Source organism: Canis lupus, chromosome 2 (assembly GCF_048164855.1).
Source record: "Canis lupus baileyi chromosome 2, mCanLup2.hap1, whole genome shotgun sequence".
Classification (NCBI taxonomy): domain Eukaryota; kingdom Metazoa; phylum Chordata; class Mammalia; order Carnivora; family Canidae; genus Canis; species Canis lupus.
The window spans coordinates 56,857,407-56,871,425 of record NC_132839.1 but is presented as its reverse complement, the minus strand read 5'-3'; the positions used below and the strand labels follow the sequence as shown (position 1 = coordinate 56,871,425).

At 46.8% G+C, this 14,019-nt stretch overlaps 1 protein-coding gene across 3 annotated transcripts in view; it reads right to left on the bottom strand.

Annotated features, from left to right (window-relative positions):
- The window catches only part of ADAMTSL3 (ADAMTS like 3), a 338,402-nt gene that overhangs the window by 288,301 nt on the left and 36,082 nt on the right, over positions 1-14,019 (bottom strand). For all 3 annotated transcript variants that reach the window (XM_072801596.1, XM_072801608.1, XM_072801605.1), the window contains exon 3: positions 3,155-3,274. In XM_072801596.1, the coding sequence (XP_072657697.1) occupies positions 3,155-3,274 (120 nt within the window). The remainder of the gene's footprint in view (positions 1-3,154; positions 3,275-14,019) is intronic.

Here is a 14,019-nt window from a genome sequence, read left to right as displayed (position 1 = left end):
CTCACACAGACCAGCGCCTGTTTCTGGCCAGGACAGAGTCTGTGGATCCTAGCAGCTGCTGAGTGTGACAGGGGTGACACCACACACCTGTCCCCACCACTCTCCAGATGTGGACTCTGCACAGCGACAGAAGGACAGCCCTGAAAACCCTTTAGCGTCAGCCTGGGAATTCCCATGCAGGGACCAATGTCACATGCCACTCAATGTGCTGCTGCATGTTCCAATACAAGACAATTTGTTCCAAAGAATATAATTTATGGACATGAAACCCTAAAGTACATGGGATAGGCCAACTTGTCAACTCTCTCGGGCATAATGCTGTCTGAGAGAGGCCAGACACATCTGGGTACATGCGATGTGACTCCATTCATGTAAAATTCAAAATAAAAAGCACAACTGACAGAAGTCAGAAGGGTGATACTTCTTTGGTGGAGGTATATGGAGCTTCCTAGGAGTTGGACACGCTGTTTACTGATCTGGATGGTGATTACACAGATATTTAAAAGTTCATCAAATTCCATACTTTGTATGTGTGTACTTTTATATGCATGTTATACCTCCACAAAAAATTAATTAAAAATCCATTTTAATTAATTAATTTAATTAATTATTGTGTGAGGTCCCTGATGAGAGTGAAGAATATGCTTCCTCCTTTCCTTCAGCATAAGGATATCTGAGATGCTCCAAAAAGGGTCTTTGCAAATCATATGAGTCCTGACAATAGCTGGATCACATGCCTACATGCACCAGGCCCTATGCAGAGAGACTTAGATGAATGACCTCCTTTCATCCTTACAGCATTTCCTCGGGGTAGATGCCATCCACATCTCCATCTCACACAGGAAGCGTGAAGTGTGAAGCAAAGTAGCATGCCCAGAGTCACATAGGAAGTCAAGAGTCAGAAGCGGGATTCAAAACCCACACAATCTGACTCCAGAGCCTGTGCCCCTAATTGGTCTGCACATTTCATTGTGTGCTGCAGGGCCAGGAGATTTTTCAAGCTGGGTAACGCTAGACTCATTTTCTTTTCCCTCTGCCAGAGAGGGTCCTGCCAGTACAATGCAGGCTGCATGCTCGGCATTAAGAGGAAAAGAAGACCAAGGCCCAGGGTGATGGACTCTCTCTAGAAGAGTGTGTTCTAGAGTTCATTTAGGAGATACACCTAGTTTGGTACAAAGGCCCGTGTCTCTTGTTTCCTTTGCCTTTGCCAGCAGAAAGCAGGCCCTATTGCTGACTTGTTATCATCTGACTTTAAGAGAAACACACAATAGGGAGGATACAGAATGTTTTCAGGTGCTATTCACTGGGGCTTTTTGGAACACCGTGTTTCAGGGCAAAATTTCCACAGCATGCCACACACTTTGATGATCTCCTTTAGGCCTTTTGAAAAGGCTGAAGGGGCTTATTTTCCTCTTTTTCTAGCTTGTATATTGTTATTATATTAAATATAAATACAGCGTGTCCTTAGGACGTGGAGAAGGCATTAACCACTCTTTAATTAAACAGTACGTAGCTCATGATTTTCCAGACACCCTCTTTTATCCTCTACTGCCCTCTCAATTAGCTCCCTGAAGTTCTCACACCAAAACCTGCTGGATCATTGATCTCTCAATTAAAAGCAGCCATAAATTACAGGCCCCATAAAAATCCACTGGGGAGAAGGATAGAAACCAACTTAATGATAGCTTAGACCCCACTAGCAGCTGGGTCCCAATGCCCATCCGAAGTATAACTGGGCTTGGTTACATTAACGTGGGATTGCCCCCCTTCTGCTTCCCACAGCAACAATTCACACACACGCTCATCAAGATACTTGGAAAACTAATTGCACCTTGAAAAGTTTTATTAAAAATTGGTCTCCTCTCACCACTGCTCCTGAGCACCTGGGTAGCTCCCTGCACACAGCTGGGACCCTGTGTTCATAGCCTGCCCCTCACCCCAACCCCAGGTGCAGACCCAAATGTCCCAAGTGCAGACTGCTCAGCAGCAGCCTGGAGGATGGAAAGAATGGGGCCTCCCCCAAGTTGGGATGCAGGGTGCTGGGGACAGACCACCATTCCTGCCACCCTCTGCACCAGACTCAGCCTCCCTCACCAGGCTGGTAACTCTCACCTCATCTCCAGAGCTCTGCCTGCCCAGCTTGCCCACAGCCAGGCCCGCACCCTATTATCACATCTCACACCTGCCCACATGCCAGAGCGACCAACCCAGAGCTGCCACTCCTGAGAAGCACCTTTCACTCCCTAACTAGCCTACTGCAATCAGGCCTTGACCACACAGAAGAGTACTCTCGGTCACTGGGCCACCTTGCTCTACACCATCATGTGCCCTGAGGAGACATTCTCACCCCATTCTGCATCTGCACCTGGCCCTGTAGGTGCCAAGCTCTGCCAGGACCACCCAAGTCCTCCATCCCCTCACTGCCCATACGTCCATCCCCATAAGTCTCACCCTACTGCCTCATGAATTCAGGCCTCACCTCTGCATTTGGCAGAGTGGACATGCTTTGCTTCAAACAAGTTGTGAGTAATTTCAGACACATACAACCCTTCATGCAGTTAAGGCATCAACATGAGCTGGAGTGGAAGGGAACCAGTCCCACGGGCCCAGCTTCCATGCCTCAGCCAAGCACAGCCTTGTTCTCTGGTGAGCTGCCATGAGCTCCAGTGTGTCACACACACACACACACACACACACACACACACAGAGGCACACCTACCTTGTTCCTTTCTGCAAAGTGGACAAAAAAAAAATCCATTTGGCACTGGTGAAAGAAACGAAGCAAACGCCAGAAGGGCAAAGAAAGGAAGGCTTATTCAGAAAACAATAGTCCTGTATGATTTCAGATAATAAATAAATTTGGTGATCACTAAAATGAATGAATCCATCATAGATTTCCAATAAAAATAAGAATAAGAAAAAGTGATTCAAGCTGACATCCCAACCAGAGCAAGAACCACACATTGTATAGGAAATTGTATGCAGGCATGGGCAGCCCAGAGATCTGGGATCCTTCCAGAGAGTCAATGGCTTATTGTACTAGTTGTGCCAAGGAGGGAAAAACATAATTATTTTGAAATTATTTTTGAGAAACTGTTTCCTGCCCACTGGCAAATGGCAAAGCCAAAGGTAGGCTCTTTTAGGAGGTTCTTACCTGATCATCATAGCGGTAGGTGAGGAACTGTTCACCCGTTGTGTCTTCAAGAAAACTTCCCTGGGGGGAGAGTGCAAACTCAGGAAGGAAGTAGGCTCCAGGGGACTTCTCTGCTGTGGTCTGAAAGGTAAAGTCACCGGGTTACAAATAAGGCCCCATGAGGACCCCCTGGCAGGCAGTCCTTATGGCAGGGCGATTCCCAGGGCATCGCCCTGCTGAAGGATGTACCAAGAAGGGAAGTGACCTTGCTCAAGGCCAAGGTGAGATGGGTCTGCGTGAGACCCTGCTAGGCTAGGACATCCTGCTGGTCCCCCTCAAACTGGTATGCACAGTATGTGCTCCCTGACACCTACCCCCTTCCACTCCCCATTCCCACAACCATCCCCAAGATTCAGCTATAGGACAGTTAACTTAAGTGCTATTGTTGCAAATCCATTGCTTCCAGACTTTCTTTCTTTTCCTTCCTTCCTCCCTTCTTCCCTTTTCACTCCTTCCTTCTTTCCTTTCTTCCTTCCTGCTTTGTTTGGTGAAGGAGTAAGAAAAAAGCTTTTTTCGCACTACCAAAGAAACGTACATTCACCATGGAAACCTTTGAAGATCCAGATGAACACAAAAGAAAATAAAAAGTACCCCATAATCCCTTCAACCTCTAATAACCACTTTTAATTGTTTTGGCATATTTCCTTTGAGAATTTTTTTCTCATAATGCTTTGGATGTTTATAGAAAAATCCAAGATGAAATAAACATGGCTTTTACAGAAAGGCTCCATTTGGTTCACGGAAAGCTCAAGCACTGGCATCTGAGTCATTAGACTAAGCCCCCGTTGTCAGGGTTGAGGGGGGTCAGGGAGAAGAATCATCTCCTGGAGACTATGGGTGGGTCCAACAGCCCAGGGGACTTGCTGCCATCGCTTGCTATCACCTGCATCACTTGCCATCATCACCTGCAGCCTGGAAGAGCCCAACCAGGAAAAGTTGGAGCATGAAGAGGGCTTACCAGGATCACTGCCTTGACTGGTTGACAAGGAAGAAAGAGATAAAGTAGATGGAGCACCCCCCTCACCCCCGAGTGCAGACCCATCTGGTCCAGGAACACAGATCACTGACTCTACCATCAAAAGGGTACCTCACTCCCCCTGCTTGAGAAGGAGTAAGAATCAAAGAAAGAGGACACAGGTGCTACTCTGAGGAAAACATTCTGCAAATGGAAAGAGTGAGGAGTAAAAGTACCCCTCAAATAGCTCTGCTCGCCCAATGGTCACCTTTTAAAACCTCAGCAGGAACTTCAGTTCAAGCAAAACACCCATTCGAACACTGCACTTTAAAAAGTGAAATTGGTATCTGATAGCTTTGGGAAGGCACAGAGAACAGATAACTCTCTGTTTTGGATGGCACTAGAAGATTCCAAAAACTTCAGAAGTTTTTTATTAAATTTCATCCACACAAGGGTTTCTGCACCCTGTGAATGACAGGAATCTTCCCAGAGCCACACAGCCCACATCTCCCTTGCCAGCCCTCTGAGTGGCTTGCGTGAGTCCAGGTTACTCCGATCTGCAGTGAGGAAAATAGGGCAATCCTCTGCAAACGTTCTGCATGGTAAGCAGCAAAGTCTCCCTTGACACAGGCCTGTCATCTCAGTGTTCAGACCAGCACCGTGTTCTGTGCAGGTTTTCTCTATTATGCCACCTTCTATGGGGGGAAGCTTGCTCCAGAAATCACTGGGGTCACCTGCAGCCCGCAGCAGTGCCAGGGTGTCAAGACTCTGGCAGGGAAGTTTGTCTAGGCCCCACCAGAGGCACAGAATGAATCTATCCCACCTGGCCAGTCAGTGCTCTGATGATTGCTGGAGATTACTGCTAAGTGGTCCGGGAAGGAAAGGAAGAGAGGCTAATACTGCAGACCCCACAGAGACAACGTGGCTCTCACACGTTGTGGTGCTGTTTTATAGATCTCAACATGCAACCCCAGAAAAAGCAAAAAAATCTCTCCCGGACTCCTGCTTTCACTTTTTGGTAGTTATTAGCATAGGGGGGAAATATGACAGACTCTAGGCTTGACTGTAGCTATAGCTGATTGCCTTCTGCTTTCTGACCTGCTTTTCCAATCTTAAAATTTTATCAGGCTTAAAAAAAAAAGTGAGACAGGAATAAAAATGTCCATGTGAAAATAGGAGGTGAATTTAACAATAAAACTTCTTACTTCTGTGTATATTTTCCTAGCAAGTTTGAGTATGTGTCAAAGTCCAATTATTCTCACCAAAGAGAAATACATGTAGGTAAACCTCAGGGGAAATTCTACATGACTACAAGACAACGATTTTTTTCATCATTTTTTTAAAGATTTTATCCATTTATTCATAAGAGACAGAGAGAGAGAGGCAGAGACAAAGGCAGAGGGAGAAGCAGGCTCCCCACAGGGAGCCCGATGCAGGACTCAATCCCAGGACCCCAGGATCACGACCTGAGCAGAAGGCAGATGCTCAACCATTGAGCCACCCAGATGCCCCTGGATTTCATCTTAAGACAGTTCATATAAACTGGTTACCAACATGCCTAGCAAATACTCCATAAAATGTAGTTGCTGTAGTTGTGATTTGCCTCTGTTGCATTTAGAATTCATAGAATCATAATTTTAAATGCCTACAGAGACTTGTCACACACCACAGAGCCAAAGCCAGGCCTGGAGTCCATGAGAGGCTATGTGCGAAGACACAGCTCCCATTTCCAAAGGGTGGGTGCTGGAAGCAGCCCAGGGTCATCACCTAAAGATAGCTCCCTGAATGCAGGGGGCCTTCTTTTTTTATTATTTTTTATTTTATTTTTATTTTATTTTTTTTTTGCAGGGGGCCTTCTAATACAATGCTTTATATTTAGCTGACCACATGTTCCACATGTATTTACTGAGCACCTACTAATGCCTGGAACCATTCTAAGAGCTATGGCTACAATGAGGAACAAGAAAGATAAGGTCCTTATTTTTATGGAGGTTTCATTCTAATGAGAAGAGAGAGATGATAAGTAAATAAATTTGTAAACAAGACAAAGCTCTAAGTACCATAAAGGAAATAAGTAGGGTGATATGCAGATAAAGTTGAGTCTTCAGAAAGAAAGGGGGTGAGTGAGGCTGATCCAAGATGCACAAGGAAGAGAGCAGCAGGAAAGGGAGAGAAAGAAGAATGGAAGAGGCAGGACGTGTAGAGCACTGCAGGCCCAGGCAAGGGTTAGAGAACCACCAGGTGTATCTCAAATACTGACCACATCATGGAGGCTGGGTTAGAAGGTGGCAAGAATGGAACCACAGAGACCAGTTGGAGGGCTGTTGCACTAATCCAGGTGAGAAGGGATGATTCCTTGGACAAGGATGATGGTGGTAGAAAAGGGGAGAGCAGGATGGACAAGAAGTAGAACATTCAACACTTGCTGATGGGAGAGAAGAAGGGAGAATCAAGGATAATTTCTGGGGTTTTGGCTTGAGCAACAGGTTATAATAGAATGCCAGGGATGCCCAGGCCTGGTAGGATGAGAGGGACAAAGAGGTGATAGTTCTGTTCAAGTCACGTGAAGTTTGAGATGCCTATGAGACATCCATATGGAGAGCTTGAGTTGGGTGTTGAATACACAAGTCTGGAGCCCAGAAGGGTGGCCTAAGGCTGAAGACAGAGATTTGGAAGTCATCATTGACATTTTCTTACATACATACTCATGTATTCATAGTCATCCTACCTGAAAAGACCCGCCCTGGAGAAAGAGTTTGGCAGATAAGAGGGTTTTGTCTGGGGCCCTTGATAATTCTAATGTCTGAAGGTGAGTAGAGAAGGAGCAAGCCAAAGAGGTGAAAACTGGTAATCATTTAGAGAAGAATGAAGAGGGAAAAAAAAGAGAAATATTGAGTCATGGAAGCATTCAGCATCAAAGAGAGTGGCCAACTACCTTGAATGTCCCTGAGAGATTGAATAAGATGAGGCTGGAGGAGGGTCCCCTGGGTGTGGCAACAGGAGGTCATTGTTGACCTTGACAAGAGTAGGTACAGGGGAGGAGCAGGGACCACGGGAATGGGTTTGGGAACTGGACAGAAGAAGAGGAAGAAAAGGTAAGCTAGAGGGAAGGTGGAAGTATGGGCAGAATTTTTAAAGATTGGAGGAACGAGAGCTTGTGTGCTTGGTTATGGGAATCATCTAGTGGTAAGAGAGACCATGGAGGCGACAAGAGAGAGAACTGCAAGAGTGGGGCTCTTAAGAAGACAGAGGAATGGGTTCAAACTGAATGGAGAGTCTGGCTTTCATAAAGATGAGAGCCCTTGGTCCATGTAGGTCTCCACCATGCTACACCCCCCGACTTCGATCCTCCATCCATCTTCCCTATGCTTATTCCTGTGACATCCTTCTACTGGGTCCCAAAGTCACCCACCCATGTCTATCACTCCACTTCCCATCTCCAAGCTGGCTTTCCTTCCCAGGCCCCTCTGCAGCTGCCCTACAGATGAAAGAGCCTGTGCCCACATTTCCCCCCAAACAGCCGCTTTCCATGGTATGGTGGGATGTCCTGAGCCTGGTGTACATTCAATCCTCCAAAGGTTCCTTTAGTAACACCACAACACTTCCCTGCATTCAGGGTATTCTGACTGTGTTTCCATACTATTAAAAACAGCTACAGACATTTAGCTCCAATAAGCTTTCTTTGCTCTGCTTAAATTCAGGTTGGGTAAAATGAGGAATGTTAGCCCTACATTTTATTCCTACCCCAGGCTTCTGTCTCTCCTCCCAGGCCCACTGAGGTGTTGCATTTTGTTCCCCAAGGCAGAGTTGAGTGTCTCTATCACATCTGCCATTCCCCACAGCAGGTGTGTGGGCAAAAAGGAGGAAGGACAGGTGGGCTGCAGGGCCTGAGCTACCCAGGACAGGGTGCTTCCTCCAGAGAGCAACCCCAGTTCCACCTGCAGGAGTCCAAGGTTATTAGTCCCTGGGCTACCATAGATTCTCTCTACACTCACATCTCACTCCTTGATACTACTGAAAAATAATGCAGATTTTATACTCATCTCTTTTTATCAAAATCTTTACTCCTGAGTAAATATCTGATCATTGAAGACTTGATTCTAAAGCTCTGGTGCAATCCAAGTCCTTTCCCTCCATAGCAGCAAGGGTGAACCAAGGTCACGTTGCCCAACTATGGCTGTCTGAAATTTGAAAAGGTGTACTGTGCCATCCCACGATTATGAAAGCCCAGCACCTGAAAAGACCCCCCTCAGTCATCTAATCCAGCCTGTCTAGCTCAGGAATCCTGCTAGATGCCCTGCAGTCTCTACTTGAATACCTTTAGTGATGGGGAGCTCACTCCCTTCCAAGACAACAGGAATCTGTCAGAATCTAGGGAGTTCACAGACACCACACTGGTGGTGTCTGAAGTGGTCCTCTGTTCCCCAGTTGAGGTATGAGGTGCTCTGGGCATCCATCAGGCGGAGGATGCCAGGAGAGCAGTGCCCCTCCCCCACAAACACACACATTCTGAGTTGAATTCCAGAGTCTGAGCACAGAAGCATCTGAGTCCCAGGATTACAAAATGCAAGCAACTTCAGAGTCACTCGAATCCCAATCCCTCTCCAGGAGCAGCATTTCTCCTGCAGCATCTCTGACCGTCCAACAAAGCAGTCATGAGAGGCCCTCTAGAGAGAAAGCCAGGGAAAAAGGAAATCAAGCCTACTCAGCACCCACTGTGAGGTGGGATTTGTGAAAAGGGTCTCATTTCATCTCGTTTTGAGTGGGTGCCATTTGTGTCATTTCACACATGAAGAAACCAAGACGCAGGAGGGCAGGCGATTTGACCAGGAGCACAGGAACGCCCAGCGGCTGCGTGCAAGGTCAGGCCATAGAGTAGCAAGAGTGGAAGGGAAGGCAGAGGGAGGAAAGCTGGGCCAGGAAGTGTGCAATCTTCCCAGGGCACAGGTCCAGGGCCCAGAGAGAAGCTGCCAAAATGTATCATCCCCCAGCCACTGTCCGCAGCTGCCGAGTCACCAGGGATGGGGTCAGAAGGAATCCAAATGGTCCCTCCAGGGACCATGAATCTGAGACCTGGGGATGCAGCTGTGTCTCCAGCTCCCGCTCCAGCTGAAGGCTCTGACTTTGGCAGGAGGAAGTAGCTGTGCAATGCCAATTCGAGGACAAGATTTCAGCGTCCCAGGCCTCCATCTGTACCCCATAAGGAGGGAGAATGCCTATCAGGACTGAGCAAAAGGTTTGGCTGATATAATGGAAGGAGAGAGAAGCAGGAGTGAAGAGGGTGTCCTATATTTAGAAAATGGGGCCCCATGTGCCTCAAAAGTCAAGCAATCACCAGTTAAGAAAAAATACCATGTGATTCCCATTGAAATTCAATAAGCCAGTTTACACACTTCTCCCAACTTGGTCTGTGCATACCCATGGAGCATGCACCTCCCTCCAGAGTGTGCACACAGCCAAACACCACCCCACTAGTCTACAGACTTGTGGTCAGTGAAGGCCACCAAGCCTTTTTCCCACGTGCCACTGCAAAGCCATGTCTCTGCACTCTGAGAGCCAGACTGCCCTGTTCCCCATCGTCCACATCCTCTAGATCCAGCCCATTACTCCAGCCCGTCAAGACTTTGGATCCTGATTCCATCTATCAGAATACACAATCACTGTCTCGTCACTTTACATCAGCCCAAATTTGAGCAGCATGCCCTCTATCTGCATCTTTGTCACTGCCACACAAAGGCTGAGCAGGAACAGAGCTGAGATCCGGGCCCTCTACCAAGCTGAGAAGAGCCTGTCTCCAGGCTGATGGTGACTCCACCCAGTTCCGGTCCTCTCATTTCAGATGTCTGCATGTTGGCCACGTGAGGACTCAAAACACACCTTAAGATACTTCACATCTACAGTGACACAGACAAGGCATGAAGATGGGAGATGGGGATGCCTGGGTGGCTCAGCGGTTGAACATCTGCCTTTGACTCAGGGCCTGATCCCAGATTCCCAGGATCAAGTTCCACATCGGGGTCCTTGCATGGAGCCTGCTTCTCCTTCTGCCTATGTCTCTGCCCCCCTCTCTCTCTCTCTCTCTCTCTCATGAAGACTCTCTCTGTCTCTGTGTGTGTGTGTGTGTCTCATGAATATATGAATACTAAAATCTTTAAAAAAAAAAAAAAGATGGAAGACAGAAGAACTGATATCCCAACGGATCTTCATAGGTTGGGACAAAGGCTAAACTCACGAGGGCAAGGCCTAGAGACCCTAATGCAGGCATCCCACTCAGAACACCAGCACTTAGCAGAAAATTATTAAGGTTCCTATCTGGAATATTAATGCACAGGAAGCCAATCTTGATTCACAGAAACCAAGAGCTGCAGGGGCAAGTTCACTATCTGGATGGGAGGTTGGGACCACTCCTCCAAATGGTCATACTGGATGAGTCTAGAAGTGTGCCTTGCAGACAGAGCAGATGGAAGCCCCAGGCCCTGGGGACAGTCTGCAAAGACTGTCTCTGGAGGGCCCTGGGGGTTGTTCTTCCTGGCCTGGATGCACATAGGACCTTACAGTCTGCACCCAGAGCCCACGGAGGAAAAACAAGTGAACCAATATTATTTAAACTCAGCATACCAACCACATGTTTGCTCCAAAAAGCATGATGGGCATTTTGTCTCTTGAACCTACAATGGTTGTTTAAAAAACAAAACAAAACTTTCATTTTGTTTTTTCAAATAGGATGTCATCATTCCAAGACTTTTCAAAGTCTTAGGTGTCCCAACACTTCCTGATATAAAACACATTTTATATCTGTGAAACACATATAGATGTAAAACATACACATATATAGGAAACATATTTACTTTGGCAGGATTGGAAAAGTGGGCAAAAAGAAAATTAGTTTTCACGTTTTTTTGTTAGTTTTTAAAAATTTATGCTAGGGATTTAAGATTTATCTTCCCTATTTACCATCAACTAATATGTCCTCCTGATATTGTTGGGTTGAAAGACTGAATATTTGGATAAACATCTGAGTATGCCTTGGCCAAAAGACCATGTAGTTTCAAACTTCAGCTTCTACTCTGGGTCACGTTTTCAAAAGCAATATGAGCTAGCGGCAGGCCCTCCTGGATCCCTCCAGGAGCTGTGAGGTGGGGGGTGCCATGGGGGCATGCATATTCAGAAAGAGCTGTTCCACACAGGAGGTCTTTTCCCTGAATTTGTCATTAGGACTCTTTTTAGCAAATTGGAATTTGGATCTAATACACATCATTCACAGCACTAGTCCGCCTGCCACTAAGCATGTATGCTCTCTCTAATTTTCTCTCTTTCCCTTCCTTCCGCCCTACACACACACACACACACACACACACACACACACACTGACAGAACTAAGGGTCATGGGTGAAATGATCTTGCTGGAACAGATTTCATCCTTCAGTTTCCTGAAAGGAGAAAACCTGAAAGTGGAGTCCTAACACCTCTTTACATCTCTGAACCTTCCTTAGTGCTCAGGGTTGGGCTTTGTGCACAGAAGACATTAAGCAATTCATTTTCTTTTCCAGACAAAGCCACACAGGTCGACCCCTCCGCCTCCACAGAGCCCTTGCAGGAGCGATGCCTGAATATTCTCTCCACCACAGAAAGACCAAAATGCTCTGGCTGAAGAACGCGCTGGCATTTCACAAGGGGGTTATTTAAAAACTCCACTATTACTCTGAATGGGGAGAGGAGCGAAAGCCTTCCCCTGCCAATATACACAATACAGATCCTCATTTTCTGGACCCACCCCACCCCCAAAATTTTATTTAAGAGTTCAGGTTTTTTTTTCAAGACCTTGAAGTTAGCTGAGCCACTGGAATCAGCCTCAATTAGCAAAATGTCACATGGAAATACTCTCCCTTAAAATACCTCAGGGGAAAACACTGAATATCGTATCCCCTAAACACGGCTCCACCAGTAAAGAAAAAACACTAGGTGGATGGTCACCTCAAACCCGACCAGACTATACATTCACCAACACAGGCAGCCCTGTCCCTCCGTGCTTCCCTCCTGGTCCAGTCCCACTGGTGCAGGCTGCACCCCAGAAGTCAGCAGAGGAGGGGACCCCCAGCTGCTGCCCCCCCCCCCCAAGCACTGGATGAAGATGCTGTGTGTCTGGGAACAACTGACCAGGAAGTGCTCACCTCGAGCTCCCTCTGCGACCCTCCCCACCCCCACCCCCTGATGGGGCTTGGGTGCTCAGGGAGGAACACTCCCAGGCCCAGCATGGGCATGGCCCTCTGCACTTTGATCTGAAAGTGAAGCATGTATTTTCCCACAGCCTCTCCACCACTAACACTCATGATTATCTCTCTGGCAGAGAAAAGGCATCTTTGCTTTTTAAATCAAGCACAAACAAGTATTTTATTTTACCAAAGTGGTGGAGAGGTTTCGGGAAGCCCAAAAGCATGGCCTGTTCCAAGCAATTCTTGGGTTCCCTGCATCTACTCGGTTACTGGGTCCATCTGTGTTTATTATGCACCTACTGTGCATTGAGGCTGTTTTTGACACAGAGAATTCAGCAATCAATGCAACAGATGAGAATCACTTTTCCCAAGGAGCGTTAGCATCTTAACTAAGGGAAGCGGAAAATGAACACAAAAAAAAGAAAAAGAAAAAAAAAGAAAATGAACACAAGAGATACATAAAGTGCATATACTTACATCACATGGGAAACGATTTGGGGGAGAGAACAAATTGCAGTTTTATTTTTTTATTTTTTTATTTTTTTAACTTTTATTTATTTATGATAGTCACAGAGAGAGAGAGAGAGGCAGAGACACAGGCAGAGGGAGAAGCAGGCTCCATGCACTGGGAGCCCGACGTGGGATTCGATCCCGGGTCTCCAGGATCGTGCCCCGGGCCAAAGGCAGGCGCCAAACTGCTGCGCCACCCAGGGATCCCCAAATTGCAGTTTTAAAGAGAGTGGTCACGGTAGGCCCAGGTAGATCAAAGTGCCTTGTGGAATCACCTTTTGTTTTTTTACTTTTTCTGATTATCAAAACTGATGAGTTTGAGGTTTAGAAATATCTGCATTTGCTAAGACCCTGGCTGGGATCTGCAGGGCTCTGGACTCATCTGCTCCTACCTACAGCAGCGGTGTGACCCTTTGCTCCTTGGCCCCAAGTTCCTCTCTGCCTTCACAGTCATCCAACTCAGCCAGGCCAGGCCCCAGGGCTCCTCCCTAACTGTTCCAACATCTCCTGCTTCCAGTGAGCCACAGCCTGACCCGCCCAGGCCCCAATAACACAAGTGCGGTGTGAGCGTGCAGAAAACACACCAGTGGACAACCCATTACTTCTGCGGGCATGCTACCTCTGTTGCCAACCTCGGCGCCCATTACTGGGTATCAGGCATATCTGGGTGTGTGCCTCAGGCATGAATTTGCATGAACTCAGTAGCAAGAAAGGAAGGAAGAAGAAAATAAAAAGAAGGAAAGAAAGAAAGGAAAGGAAAAAAGAAAGAAAAAAAAAAGCGTTACCAGCTCTTCCTGATTTGGCAATGAGACACCACCCAACCTGACACAGTCCAGAAACACGTCGGGGACATATTCATGTTTATTCAAGATTTTTCTCACCCCTACAGTTTTATTTCTTTCAGGAAACAGCTCGTCTGTGTGGCTGAAATCATGCAGGCTTTCAAAATCCAGCCTTCCAAGAGAAGAAAAAGACAGAAATGTGCTGTTTGCACATACTCTGAAAAACATTTATATTCATCATAAGCCGGTTTGTTTTTCTAAGCTTAGCAGGGCAGGAAATCTTCAGTGCTAACACGTCAGCAGAGCTGCCAAATGTGCTGTTGGGATGCTCCTGCCTTTCAGAATTCTTAAATTAGGAAGATAGTG